Consider the following 21,426-nt stretch of genomic DNA (forward strand, 5'->3'; position numbering starts at 1 on the left):
AATTTATACAAGTCCTCCACATACACCTGATATAAACAAAAAGAGGTGCACAACTTGTTTTAAAAGTGCTCTTATCAAATTGGATCCGCAAAAACTATGCCAGGTTCTGTGTATTAAGCATTTCTTCTATGTGTCATGCAGTACTAAGGATTTGAAGAGATATTGTTATTACTAAGGGGACTATTTTAAAATTTATCTTTATATTTATCTTACCCTGCTCACAAAATATTTCCACATACTGGACTGCAGTGTCAGCCATTTTCTGTTTTTCAATGATATGTGGCTGAATGAAGGAATAAGGCTTTCTAATTAATAGTTATAGAATTATTAAGAAAATTTGCCAATAGCTTGATTTTTTTTCCATGTCAGTATTTGAGGAGCTTATTGAAAAATTAAGTATTCTGGGTTTGCAAGTATCTTTTTAATTTTGAAGTTTTAAGATTTTGTCATAAGACTGCCATCAGACAGTAGAGCTTGCCATTTTCATTGGGTATTGCATATTTGATAAAATCATATCAAAGCTGGTACAGTCTTTTTTCTTGTTAGTATGAACTTCAAGTAAAGTCAGTATTTGCTGATGAATGTACATTTCTCTCTGTATTGTCATTATTGACAGAGATGCATCAGATGAATTTGAACATGCCTCAGCATTTCTCACATTACCATTTTTTATAAAAAATAATGTGACCTACCTAAAAATTAATTTACTTGCACTAAGTTTAGGAAAAATGTTACAGTTATAATGTACTAACAAAAAAATTCAATCACTGATATCCTTTCTAAAAAACATGCTGAAATTTCCTATGCAAAACTTGATTCAGACTTTTCCTCAAAGTGAATAAGAGTCCCCTCCCCCTTTCACTTCATTACTAACTGCAAAAATGTTCATCTATTTAAATCATAAAAATAAACATTATGGTGTTATTCTTCTGTTAAAGTGTTGAAAAAGTGACCACCGTACAGCAGAAAATTTAATGAGACATGTTAAAAGATTAGTGCCCTGTGTTATTTAATGTCAGTGGAGAGAATCACCATGCAAATTGCTACTGGTTACTGTATATGTTGAAATATGTGAGGAACCATGCACTATACTCTGATTTTCTGTTTTGATCTGCCTATTTGATCTATCTTTTTTTAAAAAAATTGCTGGTTGAGATCCAGTATATTAATATTTTATTATTCACAATTAGTTATAACCTGTGGTTTGAAAAACACTGTGCCTTATTAAGGAATTGCCATCTATTTTGGAAGAATGAGAGTAATTGGTGTGGGTAGTGAGACCCAGAATAATGCCCTCCTTATTTTGGGATGGGAAAGAAGCGTGTAGACCATGTGCCCACCCACCCCAGTTACCCAGCTGTGTTACACCTATATGTCCTGGGTCTAGGGTCTGCTATTCCACTCAGAGGACAGGCTTATTGGGAAATAGGCTTACATGATGGGTGGACGCAACCCATTTCTTATATTAAGCAACCTAAGCTTTCATTAAAAAACGTGACTGAGATGTCTAAGAGGATCAAAAAATGGTTTACATATAGCCAAAAGGTATGTCCAGATGGAGCCATTTTTATTCAACCTCCTCAGCATGTACTGTACTGCACCCTTTTGAGGTGGTAATCCATCAATCCATGTCTTTATTTGTTTTTTGCATTTTCATTCATTTCCTTATTCACTCTCATGTCTTTTTTCCTGTATTTCTGGGCTTTTATTAAATGAATGCTGAATAATCCTCTATGCCTACTATAAGTAAAGGGTTAGCACAACCCTTTCTTCTATGTGAGAAACTGACCTGTGACAAATCTGACTTTCATAGTTGAGTCTGAATCTCATTTCTAATGTCTTCTATGGTTTTATTTTTATTTATTTATTTTTAAAGGAAACCTTATATGTGTGGAATGAACCTAAATGGTGCATTAAAGGAATTTCTTTGCCTGAGAAAAAGTTGGCAACCTGTGAAACGGTTGACTTTTGGCTGAAGGTGGGAGCTGGTGTGGGAGCTTTTGCTGCCGTTTTGCTGGTGGCTCTGACCTGCTACTTCTGGAAAAAGAATCAAAAGTAAGTACGCTCACTGGGTTGATCACAAGAAAGCTAGGGAGCCTATTTTGTTGTGAAAATTCTAGACTTACTCATTATATCCAAGAAATAGATTCTCCCAGAGACACAAGAATTTTCTCCTTGTGAAGAAATTATAGGAAAGGACTTGAGAAAACAAGCAGAGAAAACGATTGTTATTCTGACAGTAGAAAAATCATAGAACATTAGAAGTCATTGAATTAGAGCCATTTATCAGAAAACAAGGAAAACTAGAGGCTCCATGTTACTCAGGTAGATGATAGTAGACCTGAGATATGGAAGGCATCTCTTAGTGCTTTTTTAAAAAATGACATAATGCTGTCTTCTTTGCCTTTTCATTTAAAATTTATTGTGGGAAGACATTTGTAAAAAAAACAAAACAAAACAAAACAGACTAAATGTATAGGCATATATCACATTTATTTACTCTAAGTCTTCAAGAATCTGGAATTGACTGAATATTGTGCATAACTCCTGAATGTATATTGGTCTGTTATAGGACTTGAATCTTGTAGAATGATTTACACCCCAATGGGACTATGGAACTCCTGTATTGTAATATCTGGGGACAATTACAATATCTGGGATGATAGTATAAAGGAATACATAATGTAGAGAGATGATAAAGGCCAAATTACTTGCCTGTTTGATATTCTTATCTTTATGAACTAAATACTAGAAAAGCTTACAGTCAATTGGCTTCCAAATATTCATGTTAAGAAAATGCATTCAGACCTCAAGGTTTCCCTCCCACCCCAATTTTTTCATTATTGGACTATTCAGTCAATGTAAAGTGGTATAATTAAATCTATTGAACTGGTTTCTGACATCCTGGGGAATATTTCTTCATAAATGGTAGATATACGACAACACATATTGCCATGGCTATATGCAGGGAAATTTGTTGGTGGAGCAATTACACTCCAAGCCAATTTAATGAGCTGATTTGTGACCACCTAAAATAAGTATTTATTTATATTAACATAAGTGGATATTTATTTGTTTATTTATTTTACCACTATTTAGACTGGAATACAAATATTCCAAGTTAGTAATGACAACTAACTCAAAAGAGTGTGAACTCCCAGCTGCAGACAGTTGTGCTATCATGGAAGGAGAAGATAATGAAGAAGAAGTTGTGTATTCCAATAAACAGTCACTACTAGGAAAACTCAAATCTTTGGCAACAAAGGTGAGAGTAGAATTTTAACCTGGTGTTATTGGGCATCTATAAAGTAGGGGACATATTAACCTAAAAAGAGCATTCGCACAAGCTGTTCTTTTGCATGTGTATATCTCAGTGGGTGTTTATCCAACAGAAATACCCTTAGAAGCACATGATGTAGATACAGTAATATTCAGTGCAGCATTGTCTTTGTTCATTGTCAGACATCATCAATAAGGAGTTAGATATTTTCATATATCGAAGTAATAGAATACTATGTAACTCTTCAGTTAAAGACTGAACTACTGATGTGTACTGATAAATCACTAAGTCCAAGATAGAATGAAAATAAATGGACTATCATATATATTGAATATACATTAATGTTTGCATTTGTATAGCAAACTATTAACAATAGCTACCTTTTGGGAATAGTGAACTAATGAGAGTGTTTAGTCTTTGAAAGCAATACATTTTTGTGATGTCGGAATTTTCACAAAGAAAATATTTTTTTTATAACTTAAAAATGGGGGTTAATAAAAGATATTATATTCATTCATACTGTTCCTTTTTATTTTATGACAAGATTGTTTTACATAGAGCAAAGAAAAGTTACATAAATTATTGCGGTATATAAGGTAACGTATTGTTGGCTTTGGATTTTGGAACGACTACCATATCCAAACATAACATGAAACCCTAAATTTTTTGTAAACACATTTTATTCGACATTTTCACCATTGACTTAAAAGATGAGAAATTATCAGCTTACTACTTACTCAAGACTGAAAATAGAATGAAATAGAAGAAAGAAAATGACTTTCAAATTATTTACAACAGGATAGACAAGAGACAAAAATTTATATTTATGAAGAGTATTTAGTAACCATTTCCTTCTACTCTCCTAATTTAGGTGCATAAATATAAGGAATTATTTAAGAATAAAATGAATAAGCCATCCTTCTCTTCTACTGATGGTTAATCTTTTCTTTTATTAATCTAAAGATATAAGGAGGATACTATTACCATAAAATAATGAAAATGTAGTGATTATTAAGAATGGAGATCTTTACCCCATTTGCAAGCTAACAAGTGAGCTTGATACAGTTTTATGGACATTTTAGAAGACTTGAGACTCCTGTCAGAGACAGAGGACAGTTTCGTATTCACAGAGTAGTGCTAGCAGAGTAATAACCTTTATACCAGCTCTCAAAGCCACACGTAACTCACAAAACTGTGTTCCCACAGGGCTATTTGCAGAGGAAATGATATCACTTGGTTGCATTACAGGAAAGGGACTCCTAAGCCTTAGGAACCTGAATGTTCATAATGCACAGTAAGCATACCCATCCTTTGCCCCAAAGGAAACTATTTTTTTTTATTGTTCTGGACAGATAGCATACCTGTTGCTCAGGAAGATGACAATATATCTTTAAATTCCAAGGTGGTTTTCTATACAAAGATTCTTAAAAAGATAGTCTAGAAAAAAGGGTAATCTGTTTCTCACTTTTAAGATATGCGGAAGTGAAAAAGAACCATGAAGCATTGTCTTCAACAACATCCAAACCTTATTTTTATACCACGTTGGTTTCTGGTAAATTTTCCCTTTAATTTGCCACTCTGTGCACGATTCTGATTAATATGACTGACTGAAGCTGGGATTAAGTTTGGTCAATTTGCTTTATACGATACTTAAATAAAGCTACTACCAATAGAACACCAAGCAGAGGTCCTCACCAAGATGAGGCCAATCTGTATTGTTAACCTCAACCTTACCCTAGGGTCCTAGACTCAACTAGCTGAACAAAAGCTATGAACCAATATGATTTACCTTAGAAAGCTAGGTAGCTTTCTTGTGTAGACCTTTTCACTGGTACTCAGAGGTTTCCTCCATAAGATTCGAATAAAAAGGGGGCAAGGAAATTTTCAAAAACGTACAGAGTCCCAATATACAGAAATCCTCCCTTATTTGCCATTTCCCTTTTCATGGTTTTCTTTTTGTGGTTTTACTTAACCATAGTCAACTGTGGTCTGAAAACATTACATAGAAAATTCCAGAAATAAACAATAAGTTTTAAATTGTGTGCTGGTCCGAGTAGTATGACAAAATCTGCTACTGTACTGCTTTGTCCCACTCTGGAAGTAAGTCATCCGTTTGTCTAGCATATCTGTGCTGTATATATTACTTGCTTGTTAGTTACCTAGTAGTCATCTTGATTATCAGATTGAAAAAAGTATTATACAGTTTGACACTATACTTGGTTTCAGGCATCCACTGGGGTGTTAGAAAGTATCCTCTGCAAATAGGTGGAGGAGTACTGTCTCCCATTCTTGTCTACATGGGCCATCATACACTTGCAGGCAGTAAACTCAATCAGTGGTTACTATACTTTTGATCTAGGATCTTGGCAATCCAACAAGACAATCCAGATACATTAATCCAGGTATTACAGGATATATTAGATATATTAGTGATTGCACAGACTTTGTCTTAGTTCTCAAGGAGAAAGTATGGAGTAATTATATTGTGAAGAACAATGTATGGACAGTGATGTTGTCCTGAATGCCTTCAATGGCTGAGGTTCTGTCATTGATTACTTCAAGCTAAGGTCAGAGGTAAATTTTATACCACCTTTTCTAACATCTGTAACACTAGAGGTATTTCCTTAAACAGCTGAAGCTCTCTTATGACTACCCCTAAGGTGCAAGCTACCATGTTTTTAGTGAGGAAGCAAGTTAATGTCTGACTTCTACACAAAAAGTGTAGTCCTGGAGGTACACATGATGCCTCTGGAAAGAAAATGTTATTCACAGTTGTTGGGTACACTAAGTGGGACCTACATTGGTCAGGCAGCATGGGTTGACAGTGCTTGTAAGTAGCTTCTTTGCTGGGTAAACCTTAGGGTTTCTAATTCACCTCATATAATGATGTCTCCTTTTTGTCTTTGGGGAAGCTACTTGAGGGAAGTCAGCTCAACTTTTCCTGTTTGTCCACACTGCAAACTAGTTCTTGTTCATCTCATGAAATGACTAAATAATGGCTATGAAAATGAGATGTTGGTGTTGTCTGGGGCAGGGGCTGAGGCCATTTTCTGCTGTTTTGGGTAAATTCCTCAGTTTTAAGGGGACTGGCAAATGAGCTGTGATGAGATCATGTGGTGGGTATGGCAGACCCAGCAGTGAGCTAAATTAAAGGCCCTTGAGATGATTTGAGGGAACCATGTCAGAAATTTTCTTAATAGGAAGGTGACATAGTGGCCCTGAAAATCAAATGATCCTTAATGTCCCTTATTTATTCATACTTCTCAGAGTGTAAGCCATCTCCTCCATTATCAGACTGTGGTGGTGTCTCTTTCTAGTGCTAAAAAAACCAAATTGTTCCATTTTAGTAACTATAATTTTGCCTTATTTCTACTAATATCTATCTGCCACATTTTCATGTGAGGCATATTTGCCACTGGGGCCAGACCAACTGCATTTTTAAATATATGCCATTTGTTTGTCAAGTGAGGCTTTCCAACCTTTTCCACCTTGTTGAGCCACCATAAATAGGACTATCAAGCTGTAGAGTTACAAGGTCTGCATGGGAGTGACATTAATTTTGACTCTATCAGTGACCAACTAATGGCTATAACTGGTAGCCATATCAAGGAGATAATGAGTCTAAAACCTCAAGGGTACCTCTGTCTCCTTTTGTCAGAGTCTCCAACTGGCAAAATCATTTGTCATAGAGAATTGTATTACAAATTTGTCATTATGATTGTGAGGCCATAAAGGTAGGGAGTGTGTGCCAGCTTTTAACATAGCCTGTTAGTTTGGGTCCACTTAAAAGGATACTGCTTTGTAGGCTAGCTGCTACAAAATATCAAGTAGAATACTCAAGTGAGGCCCACACTGTCCCAATAGCAGAAAGTCAAGTAAAGTGCTGGGCTGTTTTTCCTTGACTGCTGGGTAAATTTAGCATTGTAAATCTGCTTACGTAGTTTCAATAAACTTTATTTAGGTAGCAAGTCCCTGACTTTTGTGGGGGTTTTATCACCCACCTCTGCTAGTAGAGTAGTGATAACTCAAGTGGGTCTGCTGAGATGGAGACTTCTGACTTGACACCAAGAGGACCTCATTTATATAGTGACTGTTTTGGGCATCAGAAGGTAGAGAAACTTGTGTGAAACCCTGACTCACCATTTGTTGCAAATCGCAGAGTTGGGAATTCCTGAGGGTATCCTACTGGCCCTTCTCTACATGTGGCTGTTCTCGGTCAGGGGAATCTCCTTTAGCATGTATGAGATAGGGAAGTACAAGCATATAACACCAAGTTCTATTGTATATTCAGATGTGGAAGCAACAATAACACTATGTTGAATGGGCACATAGAAACCCCTCCAAAGGTCACATTATTTTCCTTTTTCTACTCTAAACCTTGCTCAACCCCCAATATTTGTATGCTCCTTTTCTCCCACCAGAGCAGGTATGATGGTGACTTGAGTGCCTGCAACCCACAGAGTGATAAATGTTTAAGAAATCCTCTCCAAGTTTTCCTAGGATATTCAAATGGGTGTGTATTGTCCAGTCCCTCTTGGTGATAGGAACACTTTGGTCTCCCTTTTAATTATCTTTCTCTTTAAAGCATCTGAAGTTGGGGTAGTTTGGGAGGGAGGCATTAAGACTAAAGAGAAAGAGAAGCTTTGACAGCAGGCAAGATGCTTGCATTCACTTTTATTTTTGAGCAGCATATCAGCCGTTAATGATCCAACCATACTTCCAATATTTTTGGTCTCCCCAAAGTCCTGTGTTGAACAGCAAGGTTCTCTTTACTGACATTGTTTAAAACAATTTGAGCTTTGGGGGCCCCTTAACTTAGAGGCCACAGTCATATTGCTTTCTCTCTGAAGCTGCAGGTTTTCTGTCCTTTTGTTGATTTGGACTTGACTTGCATATTGGAGACATGTTTAAAGAGTCCATCTTAATCCAGAGTATTTCTTGCTGCTGTTAATAATGTTTAAGTTAATTTCTGGTTTTAACATGAAAGTAGGGAAAATTTCCAGGTAGACCAGAACATAATAATCTATCTAGAGTCCCTTGAGTCAGTTTCTCATTATCTAGTGAACTTCTTCTGTGTTGTAAACCCAACCTGGGACAGTAAGAGTTGAAATATGAATCAAAGCTTAAGTAACTTTTCCTATGGGAATTAGTCTCGGGGAAGGCTCTCTGTATCGTAGTCAGGACCCATTTCAAAATCCCTGAGACCTTTTACTGTCATCTGTGGATGGATCTGAAATTGGCATAATAGATTGCAAGAGATGTTGAGCCCCAAAATGGCCCAGCTCCTTGTCATTCTTTTTTTTTTCTTTTTTTTGCGATGGAGTCTTGATCTGTCACCCGGCTGGAGCGCAGTGGCACTATCTCAGCTCACTGCAACCTCTGCCTCCAAGGTTCAAGCTTTTCCCCTTCTCAGCCTCCCGAGTAGCTGGGACTACAGGTGTGTACCACCACGCCCAGCTAATTTTTGTATTTTTAGTAGAGACGGGGTTTCGCTATGTTGTCCAGATTGATCTCAATCTTCTGACCTTGTGATCCTCCTGCCTCGGCCTCCCAAAGTGCTGGGATTACAGGCATGTACCACCATGCCCAGCCTGCATGTCATTCTTAATTAATTACTTAATGGTCATTGAGTACTGCCAAACCATCTTTAAAGTGAGTCGGTCAAAATTTTCATAATCTCTCAGGTTTCTTCTCTTAAGTGATTTCCATGTTTCCCTTTTAGTACTCCTTGTAGATGCATGTTTCTTTAATTTTTGTTTTAAAGAGGGTGAAACCTCCTTTGCCTACTAGGATGAATTTTAGTTGTATGGTCCTACAACGAGGATTGGTTTCAGGGCCCCTGAGCATACCAAAATTCAAGCATACTTAAATCCTGCGGTCTGCTCTGCAGAACCTGCCCATGTAAAAATCAGTTCTCTATTTAGGTGGCTTTTGCGTCCCACAAATACTGTATTTCTGGTCCATGTTGTTTTTAAAATCTGCCTGTAAGTGGAGGTTGCAGTAAGCCAAGTTTGTGCCACTGCACTCCAGCCTGGGTGACAGAGCAAGACTCTGTCTCAAAAAAAAAAAAAAAAAAAAAAAATCTGCCTTTAAGTAGGCCTGCGCAGGTCAAACTTGTGGTGTTCAAAGGTCAACTGTGGTACTTACCATGGGGCACACCTAAGGCTGATTGCCTGGTTAATGAGGAAATCTTTTGGCACAGAGGATAGGACAATTAAAGCATTCAGGGCACTGTTGAGACAGCTGAACTGTGACTTCTTTAACCCACTTTCCAGTCAGTACTCAACCAGCAATCACCTTCCCAATTAGAGTATAAAAGAATTTTCTTCCCTGAGAAGATTCAGTGTAGTGCATTTTATTTTAAATAGCGATTTTAGTTAGTATAATGATTTTTTTACTTAAAAAATGAAATTTTGAAATAGTACAGAAAAGTTGAAAGAATCATACAGTGGTATAGTCATATATCCACCACCCAAATTTTATTATATTTGTATTATTACATATCTGTCCCTCCATACTTTCATCAATCCGTATTCTTTTTTGTTGTTAGGTTTCCAAGTAAATTGCACACTTCAGTACACTTCTGTCTGGGTTGCCCTATGTTGAGTGCCACTGTCAGAGTCACTACCTGCAGGGGTCTATCCTCCAGACCTTGATTCAGTGATGGATGAATAAAGTACACTGACACACAGATATTATGATTTGTCAGTTCAGCTGAGGGGCCATGGTCACCTATAGACTCCCTGGAGAGTGCTGTAAAAAGATAGCAGCCACTGGCCCTCCCCAGCCAGTGAGACTCACATTTATTTAGTAAAGTTTAATTGATAAAGACTTGAGTCAATACCATTAGAGGCATAGGTTCTGATGTCCAAAGCAAACACCATTAGTGGCTATTATCTCTGGTAAACCTCCCCTGGAGAGGGCCATCCAGCTCAAAGTTCAGTTTTAAGACCACATGAGTAAACAAGCTATTCAGATAAACTCCTCTACATACCCTAGCTATTTGCTTTTCTTATTTTTTTTCTTTTTCTTTTTTTTAATTGCATTTTAGGTTTTGGGGTACATATGAAGAACATGCAAGATTGTTGCATAGGTACACACATGGCAGTGTGATTTGCTGCCTTCCTCCCCATCACCTATTTCTGGCATTTCTCCCCATGATATCTCTCCCCAACCTCCCCCCGCCCCGTCCCTCCCCTATTTACCCCCAACAGACCCCAGGGTGTGATGCTCCCCTCCCTGTGTCCATGTGTTCTTATTGTTCAACACCCGCCTTTGAGTGAGAACATGTGGTGTTTGATTTTCTGTTCTTGTGTCAGTTTGCTGAGAATTATGGTTTCCAGGTTCATCCACGTCCCTGCAAAGGACATGAACCCATCGTTTTTTATGGCTGCATAGTATTCCATGATGTATATGTGCCATATTTTCCCCATCCAGTCTATCATTGATGGGCATTTGGGTTGGTTCCAAGTCTTTGCTATTGTAAACAGTGCTGCAATGAACATTCGTGTGCATGTGTCCTTATAGTAGAATGATTTATAATCCTTTGGATATATACCTAGTAATGGGATTGCTGGGTCAAATGGAATTTCTATTTCTAGGTCCTTGAGGAATTGCCACACTGTTTTCCACAATGTTTGAACTGATTTACACTCCCAACAGCAGTGTAAAAGTATTCCTGTTTCTCCACATCCTCTCCAGCATCTGTTGTCTCCAGATTTTTTAATGATAGCCATTCTAACTGGCATGAGATGGTATCTCAATATAGTTTTGATTTGCATTTCTCTAATGACCAGTGATGATGAACATTTTTTCATGTTTGTTGGCCTCATATATGTCTTCTTTTGTAAAGTGTCTGTTCATATCCTTTGCCAACTTTTGAATGGGCTTGTTTGTTTTTTTCTTGTAAATCTGTTTTAGTTCTTTGCAGATTCTGGATATTAGCCCTTTGTCAGATGGGTAGATTGCAAAAATTTTTTCCCACTCTGTTGGTTGCCAATTCACTTTAACGACTATTTCTTTTGCTGTGCAGAAGCTGTGGAGTTTGATTAGGTCCCATTTGTCTATTTTGGCTTTTGTTGCCAATGCTTTTGGTGTTTTGGTCATGAAGTCCTTGCCTATGCCTATGTCCTGAATGGTTTTGCCTAGATTTTCTTCTAGGGTTTTAATGGTGTTAGGTCTTATGTTTAAGTCTTTAATCCATCTGGAGTTAATTTTAGTGTAAGGTGTTAGGAAAGGGTCCAGTTTCTGCTTTCTGCATACAGCTAGCCAGCTTTCCCAGCACCATTTATTAAACAGGGAATCCTTTCCCCATTTCTTGTTTGTGTCAGGTTTGTCAAAGATCAAATGGTTGTAGATGTGTGGTGTTGCCTCCGAGGCCTCTGTTCTGTTCCATTGGTTTATATCTCTGTTTTGGTACCAGTACCATGCTGTTTTGATTACTGTAGCCTTGTAATATAGTTTGATGTCCGGTAGTGTGATGCCTCCAGCTTTGTTCTTTTTGCTTAGAATTGACTTGGCTATGCAGTCTCTCTTTTGGTTCCATATGAAGTTTAAGGTGGTTTTTTTTCAGTTCTGTGAAGAAGGTCATTGTTTTTCTTATTAACTAAATGTAAAGGGGATTTAGGCTGCCTTCAGCTGAAACTTCTACTGAAACTATGGAAAAAGCCTTAGATCTTCCCAAAGCGTTTAAGACTATATTCTTTAACTTTCTCTACTGTATTTCCCTGAATATTTTTGCCTCCATCCTGAGTGAATTCCCACTCACTTCAACCCAGAACACTTCAGGAAACATATTGTTGATGATAATTTGTTTTATGTGAAATGCACACATTACAAATATACAATTTAATGAATTTTGAGACATGAATATACATATATAACCCCCAATTCCTATCAAGATATTGAACATTAGTATCACTCCTGAGAGTAACATGTCTTTCTGCATGCAGTCAATCCCTCTCTCCCAAAGGAAACTACTGTAATGATCTTTTAAACCATAGATCAGTGTTATCTGTTGTAGAACTTCATATAATTATAATCACAGAGTATATGTATTATTTTGTGTACTTTTTATTTTACTCAGAAAGATACTTTTGGGATTCATTCACCTTGTGTTAACAGAAGTAGGTTCCTTTTTATTCTTGAGTAGTGTAGATATACCAGAATTTGTTTATCCAGCCTGTTGATTGAAACCTGTGCTATTTCCAGTATTTGACTATGAATAAAGATGCTATAAATGTCATTGCACATATCTTACTGTGTCTATTTTTAAGAATTTTGTTACACATGTTTATGTTCATTAATTATTATGTCATGTAGGGTTTGCTTTATCTTAGATGTCCTCATTCATGTTCTAAAGGCCATACCTTACTTGATATTTCCCTAGCACTGAACTGCATGATTACATTTATTTTTCTTGGCTTTTCTCTGCAATTAAAACTAAATCAATTTTTTATGTGTTTCTTTTATTTATTTCACTGCCATTTATGGGACATTGTAAGACACTTTGCCAAGTCTGGAGGTTATGTCAGTATGTTAAGAACAAGAGTAGGGTCCCTTGGTACATTGAGGAGAGGGGAGTGCAGTAGGGTAGGTAGTGACCCTACTGCACTATCTTATTCATCTATTCATTCTGTCTCCTATTTCTTCATTTTAAAGGTGAGGGAAACCTTCTGGAGAAAGTTGGTTTTGCAGTAGTTTCTTGGATTTAGACCTGTAAAAGATCATCTTGTTTGGTATCCTTATCTAATACATTAGTAAACTGAAACCTAGAAAGGCTTACTTATTTGTCCAAGGGGGATTAGATAGGAATTAGAAGCCATGTCTCCTGAGTTCCAATCCAGTGTTTTTCCTTCTCCAATGTGGTATTTCAATAGATTTTTATAAAAGAGTTTATACCCACTGATTGATAACATACCAAGTAATAGGACTTGGGTTATATCTTGGGAATTAAACAATGAATGAGATATAGAATTCCTGCCATCAGAAAGTCCCAGTCAGTTAGTGGCACTGCCTACCTAACTGTGCACACATGCATATGTGTATATATTCCACCATATCAGCAATAGGAGCACAATCCCATGCAAAGGCAGAGGACATGGCTATTAAAACCCTATGATCTCAACGTGATTTTATAAAGGGTTTTCAGTGTTTTAATATTCACTTTAAATATTCAGAGAATATTAAAACATTAAATTTTAGTGTTTTAATATTCACTTTAAATATTACCTTAAGGATAACCAACAGGTCTCTGCCTTCCCTCCATACAACACCATGTTGAATCAAATCTTTTCAAGAAAAGGCTCCAGAAATCTCATGTTTTCTTTTTAGTTTATGGATGATACCCAAGAGCTCTTTCCTTTAATAGCCTATGAGCTCCTTGAGGGAAGACGTTTTGCTGAACGAATTTTTGTATCCCTAAAGTCTAGTCCTGGTCCTGCAACAGAGACAGTGCTTAATAAATATTGGAATTGTCAATAGTTATTCTAAAACATTATTAAGGCTGTTAATCATAAGACTTCAGTCAAGTTCTACCAGAGCCAGTCAGCAGGAGCACTGAGGAGATCTACAGTCTGCTCTTTCAGAGGCTTGTAGCTCAGCAGAGGCAGGGAAATAGTGATATGTTGGTGTGTGTGTTATGACCTTTTTCTATAATCCTGTTCCTGTAGCCCTAAAGCTCTTGGATTTATCCATCCAAATGAAAGCAAACACAAAAACAAACTTATCCTTCCTGACAGATACTCAATGTTGACTTCCTATTATCTTCTCATGTCACTATTCTACTTAGACATACATTTATTTGCATATGAGACTGGTTGGCCTCCTATTTCACTTATTTTAAAAAGCAATCATAGCTCTCTTCATCTTTATTCTCTTCATTGGCATAGTCTCCACCTCATTCCAGCAACCTTCAGAAGGCTTTCTCTTAATAATTAGAAGTTTGGACAAAGCCTGGGCAGCAAGGCAAAACATCATCTCTACAAAAAAATATAAAAATTAGGTGGCCGGGCATGGTGGCTCAAACCTATAATCCCAGCATTTTGGGAGGCTGACATGGGCAGATCATGTCAGGAGTTTGAGACCAGCCTGGCCAACATACGGAAACCCCATCTCTACTAAAAATACAAAAAATTAATTGGGCGTGGTGGTGGGCGCCTGTAATCCCAGCTACTCTGGAGGCTGAGGCGGGAGAATCACTTGATCCTGGGAGGCAGAGGTTGCAGTGAGCCAAGATCATGCCATTGCACTCCAACCTGGGCAACAGTGAGAGATTCCCTCTCAAAAACAAACAAACAAACAAGCAAACAAAAACATAGGTGTTGTAGCTTTTGCCTGTGGTCCTAGCTACTCAGGAGGCTGAGGTGGGAAGATTGCTTGAGCTTGGGAGGCAGAGGTTGCAGTCAGCTGAGATTGTACTACTGCACTCCAGCTTGGGCAACAGAGAGAGACCCTGTCTCAAAAAGAAAATTAAAGGTTGGAAGAAATCTCACCTCCTCTTTCTTTTTTCTTCTTTAAAGAAACTAATTTATTTTAATAGTTTACATTTTGAATCTTTTATATAATACCAGCACTGACATAATTGAATGAAAATTTTGACCTGTTATCAAAGATGACTTGTTTAATATCTTTAGTAGGCATTCTACCCAAAAGATTTTCCTAAAACATATTAGTGAACTTAACTGATTTAATGTCTTATTGGCATTCTCCTTATTTATTTCTGCTGTCCTTTTTTATTATTATTCGGCCTATATTATCTTGAAAATATTTAGTTTGTCAGTTCTATTTTGCCCACAATTAGCATGGCTAGGTCATTGATTTCAGCGCTGAGGTCAGGTATGCCCTTAGGAAGGGTCTCGGTGGTTTCTTTGCAGGGATCACAGCTACGTCTTTGGTATCTGTTGCAATCATGGGTTTGCTTCTATTTTGGATTTGTCTGTCTTATCTCTTGGACATCAAAAGTGCGCTTCAGGGTAGGCATGCTATTTGTTTTATATCTACTACCCAACTTTAACTGTAAAATCCTAATCGCAAGTGGCAGCTAGATAGATTAAAATGATTTCTGGAACTTTCCTTCTGGACATGTAAGATCCTAAAATCTTATGAGAATTTCAGTGAGTTGATTTTGTCTTTAATATTTTTTCTTAGGAAAAAGAAGACCATTTTGAATCTGTTCAACTGAAAACCTCAAGATCCCCAAATATATGAAGAGACAGTGCTGTAGCATTGAGACTAATGAACAGAGAAACCTGCTTTAGTTTTACAGGATCATATTTTAGGGTCTGTCCTCATACCTGTCACGTTGGTGATCTCACAGAGGAGGGCCATGCCGCTGAAAAGGGAAGGAGATTGAAACATTTGATTGCCTTATCACATGGTCAAGTACCTTGCCAAAANAAAAAAAAAAAAGAAAGCAAATGATTTGGGTCTCAACTGAAGATGAAGCTCAACTCAGGAAGAGATTTATCTGTATATACACGTAACTGAAAACCAAGTTTAAGCAGCCCACCAGTGCACTGCTGATGCATGCCATATAATTAATGGGTAACTTTTGTTTATAATGTCTACATAACAAGTGTGATTTGGAAGGCAGATGTAAACATATGCATTATGATCCCATTTATGTTTTTTCTTTGTTTATATTTTGGGGAAAATTAAAAAATTTTTTAAGGTATATTTTTTCCATTATTTATTTCCCTGACCTAAAAATAGCTTTTCTACTAAAAATGATGAGGAATGAAGACAATAAACTTTTCATTTTTCCATAGGGTATCTTCTCTTGACTTAAATTCCAGGAAGAGTTAGCATGTGCTTAGGTTATCTAAATTTATAATTGCCTTTGAAATTCCATCCTTATTGGAATTGGTAAGAAGGGCTTGACTGAAAGTTTGAAGGAATCTATAAAACAAAAAAGAAAGAAAGATAACAAGAAGCCCCAATTCTCCATTAATGAAAACTAGTTGATAGTATCATAGAAGTCAAATGACTTAAAACAGTTTATGTAGTGCTCAAAGTATAATTAAAGTAAAAAGGAAAGCTTGTCAGTCAAATCACTGGCAAAATCATATGAAAGTGACTATACGAAATATTGGGGTAATTTCATGGTTTCCAGAAAATGTCACTGGGACTTTTGCTCTATGTCAAGCACCAGAGGTTATATGGTTATTTTTCTGCTATAAGACTTTGAGAATTATGACTTCCTTAGAAACTTTAAAAAATAAGCCAGTAAGACAGGAATTCAATTTTGAAAAATTACATATACTTGTATTCATAATAAGAATGTGGTTGTACCATAAGCAGTTATGAAAGAATTGTTCTTATTCAAAGTGATCCAGATAATTGTGATATTTTCTACAGTGGACTACTAGTATTAGCACGACTTGGATATTATTTGTTGAAGGAAGTATGAATGAAGTTGAATTTCACCAATTTTGTGTAAAACTTAATTGATTTAAAACTGAGAAAGAGGGAGGTTTCCTAGCCATTGCTGATCTAAGGTGCTTTTGTTTGTTTTCAATAAACAGTAATCTTTGTAGATCTTAATTCAGATTTTAAAAAAGAGCCATGATTGGCTGAGAGTGGCAGGGCATATATGTAGGGAAATGATTTGCTCCAAGCATTTCAATGAAGTATGATTTGTAACTTTTGTGTCTGAAGGTGGTGTCTTTATTTTTGTGGAAAATGGGAGAAAAGTGAATAATTCTGTTTATTTGGCTTATTGGTAAAACACTAGATCATTCTGTTATTGAATGAATGTTTGTGTTTATCTCTGCTGTTGCACATATGAGTATAGGTGAGATTGTCATTATTTTATTTTTTGCTGTGGAATTCAGGGAGGGTGTCACTTTGCATAAACCTTTTTTTGCACTTAATTTCTTGAATTTTCTTATAAAGAAGAAATTATATTGGCATTCCTCATTTTTATCCTGCCAACAGAGTGCTAATATGCATTTCCCCATTTTGATCAAAACTTAAACAGAAGAATGAAAATACATTTGAAATGAACCCTTAAAGAGAAACCCTGGCAAAGCTGTGTAGACTGGACAGAGTGAGAAAACTTCCATAGTCACTTGTCACCTTTCTCCTCATCTTCCACTGCGTTTAATATGTATGTTCCAAGCCATAGAGATAATTGGGATTTGCTCCCAGGTAGCTTCTTTCTTCTCCTGTCATTGAACTAAAATCTCTGACATGTCAAAAATGCCTTAAATTTTAATGAACTCTCTGAAAATGTAGTTGATATTGAAGAATTTATTTTATTTCTAATTTTAGATATTAAATAGATTTTGTCAGCACAATCCCATCTTTGGGAAGGAGCTGACATTTTCCTTTAGATTCCAGTGGTTTGTCATTTTATTTCAAGCACTGAAGAAGTATGACAGAAAGAATATTATGGGGAAATATTCAGACCAATCCTGGCTATAAAATCCATTTTAGTTTTATGTCTGGCCTTTGCAAAGCTCAGTGAAATGTTGAAAGGCATAAACAAATTAATCATGTTTCTTTGACTTTTAATTGACATTTGTTGTTCCTTTTGCCCCCTAAGTCGTAGAAGAAGTTATTTGTTATTTTTCTAAAAGGCACAATCTTAAACCTTAATTACTTCATTAAGTCAGCTGCTGTCTATAACATCTCTTAGCACTCAGTCAAAACGTATTTAAATCAGTTTTCCACTGGATGAGAACATGTCTTCTGTGGATAAATTATGTTATGTCATTTAACAGCATTGAGCATTTTGATATGTGTTCACTGAATTTAAAATCCTGAATTTCATTATTGTTGACTTTCCCCCTCTTTAGTTACTAGCAATCGCATCCTTTCTAGGATTAAAAATATTTCATAGTATTTTTGTGTAGACGTCTGTCCTTATTTTTTTCCACAAAGAAAAAAGGTGGTTTAAATTGCTGATGTGTAAGAATTGCTTGGGTCCAGCCCTTTAGCATCTGGGTTCTCCAGGTCCCCAGGTGAGTCATGATCGACTGCTGCTTCAAGACCCATCTGGCCAACTCTCATTTGAAGTCTGTCAGTAGAGCTACTTCCTGTGGCACATGGTCATTTCTAATGGGAGGCTCATCTCTAAAGAGAGAAATATGTACATCATTTCTCTCCTTTTCATAGAAATAAATTTCTTTTGGGTTGGTGTCAGAAGATGACTTCATTGGCCATGTTTAAAGTGAGTGTACTGCTCATATTTATCTTTGTACTCTAGGAGTATGTAGAGTTTATCTTCAGAGAAACTAAAGCTCCCTCATATCTATTTTATAGTAATCATGAATTTGATCCCAGGTTGACAGGCGCGACTCCTAAACTAAGTTTGCCACAAAGAAAGTGTCCTTATGGGAGTCAGCTTTTTAAAAATCTTAACACCTGACTCATTCGTTGGAAGCTAAAATGGAATTCACCTTCATAATAACTGGCTACAGATTATCCTCTTGCCAGATTTTATTTATTTTGATTTAACATTTTTATATGAGTTCCTTTTAGAATCGTAAATGAAAGAAGGAAAACATTAAGATGCAAATGAATAATTGAAAAGAGAATTAATTACGATTACTATTATAATTGATACTAATTGTTATTATGATTACACTTGTCTAGATCAGAGCCCAGCAAACTTTTTTTGTGAAGGGTCAGATAGTACATATTTTTGGCTTTGTAGGGCATGTGGGCTCTATTGCATTTACTCAACTCTGCCATTGTAGTATGAAAGCAACCACAGACAAAATGTAAACAGATGGGCATAGCAACATTCCAATAAAACTTTATTTATGGACACTGAAATTTGAGTTTCATTTAAATTTCATGTGTCATGAAATCTTTTGATGTGTTTCTAACTATTTGAAAATGTAAAAGCCTTCTTAGCTCACAGGCTTTACAAAAGCAGGTGATGGGCTAGGATTTGACCTAAGGATTATGGTTTGCTGACCCCTGGTTTAGATCACTGTAATCTACTGCAGTCTATTCAGAAGAATCTGTTTGCACACAGGTTCTTTTCCCTTTAGAAGGTTACCACCTAAAAAGTTTGTCAGGTCTCCAGAATTGTTCAAGAAAAAAATAACCCATCATGCGTACTTGATGATTTAATCACTTACCCAAAACAAAGCCAGGTAGATACTCTCCTGAGTTCCCCTTGTAGTTCTGGGACTCCATTATGGATATTGGTTGGCAAAGGATAAAACTAAAGCCAGTGAATTGGCTAAAAGTAAATTAGCAAGATTGATTTAAAGACTTTTCTCATTGGGGTTTAGATGACATTCCTTGCTAAGGTAACTGAATTTGGAGATACTCAGTCTTAAATACAGATTCATTTAAAGTACCCATGTGGAAATAGGAATGTTGATGCATAAAAGTAGATTCAGCATAGGTTTTCCAGCCCTAGCACTGGAGAGAGTCCTTGGTCTGTTTGCATTTGTTTAGGCAGGGCACACCTCAATCTGTACAGATTGGCCAACAATCCTATTTTAAGACTTAGTAATCCTAAGACACTTAGGATTCCTTTAGTGATTCGGGTGCTTGAAGAAACAGATCAATTTCCTTAAACAAATGGTCCCAGTAAGGCTTTTAATTTGATAAAATTTTCTTCATCTTATTAATTATGTGTGTGGATATTGGTAAATTTGGCTTAGAGGGATAATATTTTCTTTACCTTAGATGAGTGATTTCATATTTCCTTTGGTTGCTTTTCAAATAAAAGAATTAAAACAGTGGGAATTATGCACATGTTAACCTATCACAGAACAGGAGTGAGAATTGTCTTGTTCATAGGCTTTGCCTTTGTAGAGCTGTGGTTATAATGCATGCTGGCGTTCTGTCTTCCTGACACCTCACTTTTCTTGGCTTCTCCATGCTCACAGCCCTTGACTAAAGAGCTCTGGAGCCCAAAGCTATCATGGTGGGTCGGTGAATAAAGCAGGGACTGCAAAGAGAAGGCATAGAACTAAAGACTGTGAAGGTACACTGGCTAAATTGCCTCCTTTCTCAGCCCCTCTCTTAATCTCTCCTCTGTGTGGTCTACACGTCAGCTGGCATCACAATTTAAAAATAGAGACCATTTTATTTTACTATGACAAACCTAAGCAGCCTGGAAAATCTAATGTTTAAACTGGAGAAGACATGGAATACCTCAGAAGCTGTAAACACTCAAAAAACCATAGATAATCAAGCATGTAGTAAGGTTTTCATTTTTTAAAGTTTCTTGTTAACTTACAAATAACAATTGTAAATATTTATGGGTTACAATGTGATGTTTTTATACATGTATACATTGTGGAATGATCAAATCAGGCTGATTAGTTTATCCATCCCTCAAATATTTCTCACTTTTGGTGGCGAGGATCTTTAAAATCTCTTTTACCTATTTTGAAATATAAATTACATTATTATTAACTATACTGTAATCACTACACTATGCAATAGAACACCAGAACTTCTCCTGTATAACTGAAACTTTCTACTTGTTGACCAATTTCTCTCCTTTTTGGTTCATCCCCACTCTAGCCTGTGGTGACCACCATTCTACTCCCTGCCTCTATAAGTTGGACTATTTTAGATTTCACATATATGTGAAATCATATGGTATTTGTCTCTTTTTGCTTGCCTTATGTCACTTAACATAACGTTATAGGTGTATCCATCTTGTTACAAATTATAGAATTATCTATTTTTTATAACAGGCTGAATAGTATTTCATTTGTGTTTGTGTGTGTATCACATTTAAAAAATCAATTTATCCATTGGTGGGCACTTAGATTGTTTATATATTGTGGCTGTTGTGAATAGTGCTACAATAAACTTGGGAGTGCAAGTATCTCTTTGACATACTGATTTCATTTCCTTTGGGTATATATGCAGTAGTGGGACTGCTGGAACATATGGGAATTCTAATTTTCATTTTTTGAGGAACCTCCATACTGTTTTCTAAAATGACTATACTAATTTACAATACTACCAAAGTTCCCCTTTTTTCCACATCCTCACCAACACTTATCTTTCATCTTTAGTGTGAGGTGATATTTCATTGTGATTTTAATTTGCATTTCTCTTATAATTTGAGATATTGAGTATATTGGCCACTTGTATGTCTTCTTTTGAGAAATGTCCATTTGTCAATGATTAAGAGAAATGATTAAGAGCCTAATTTCATTTTT

The 21,426-nt window shown here is 36.4% G+C and overlaps 1 protein-coding gene across 3 annotated transcripts in view; it reads left to right on the top strand.

The window, feature by feature from the left end:
- ELAPOR2 (endosome-lysosome associated apoptosis and autophagy regulator family member 2) overlaps positions 1 to 18,040 on the top strand; it is a 182,591-nt gene extending 164,551 nt beyond the window's left edge. For all 3 annotated transcript variants that reach the window (XM_017523083.2, XM_017523082.2, XM_037736531.1), the window contains 3 exons: positions 1,877 to 2,055; positions 3,100 to 3,265; positions 15,428 to 18,040. In XM_017523083.2, the coding sequence (XP_017378572.1) occupies positions 1,877 to 2,055; positions 3,100 to 3,265; positions 15,428 to 15,487 (405 nt within the window). In that variant the 3' untranslated portion in view covers positions 15,488 to 18,040. The remainder of the gene's footprint in view (positions 1 to 1,876; positions 2,056 to 3,099; positions 3,266 to 15,427) is intronic.
- The last annotated feature ends 3,386 nt before the right edge of the window (positions 18,041 to 21,426 follow it).

Source organism: Cebus imitator, unplaced genomic scaffold (assembly GCF_001604975.1).
Source record: "Cebus imitator isolate Cc_AM_T3 unplaced genomic scaffold, Cebus_imitator-1.0 Scaffold26, whole genome shotgun sequence".
NCBI lineage: Eukaryota > Metazoa > Chordata > Mammalia > Primates > Cebidae > Cebus > Cebus imitator.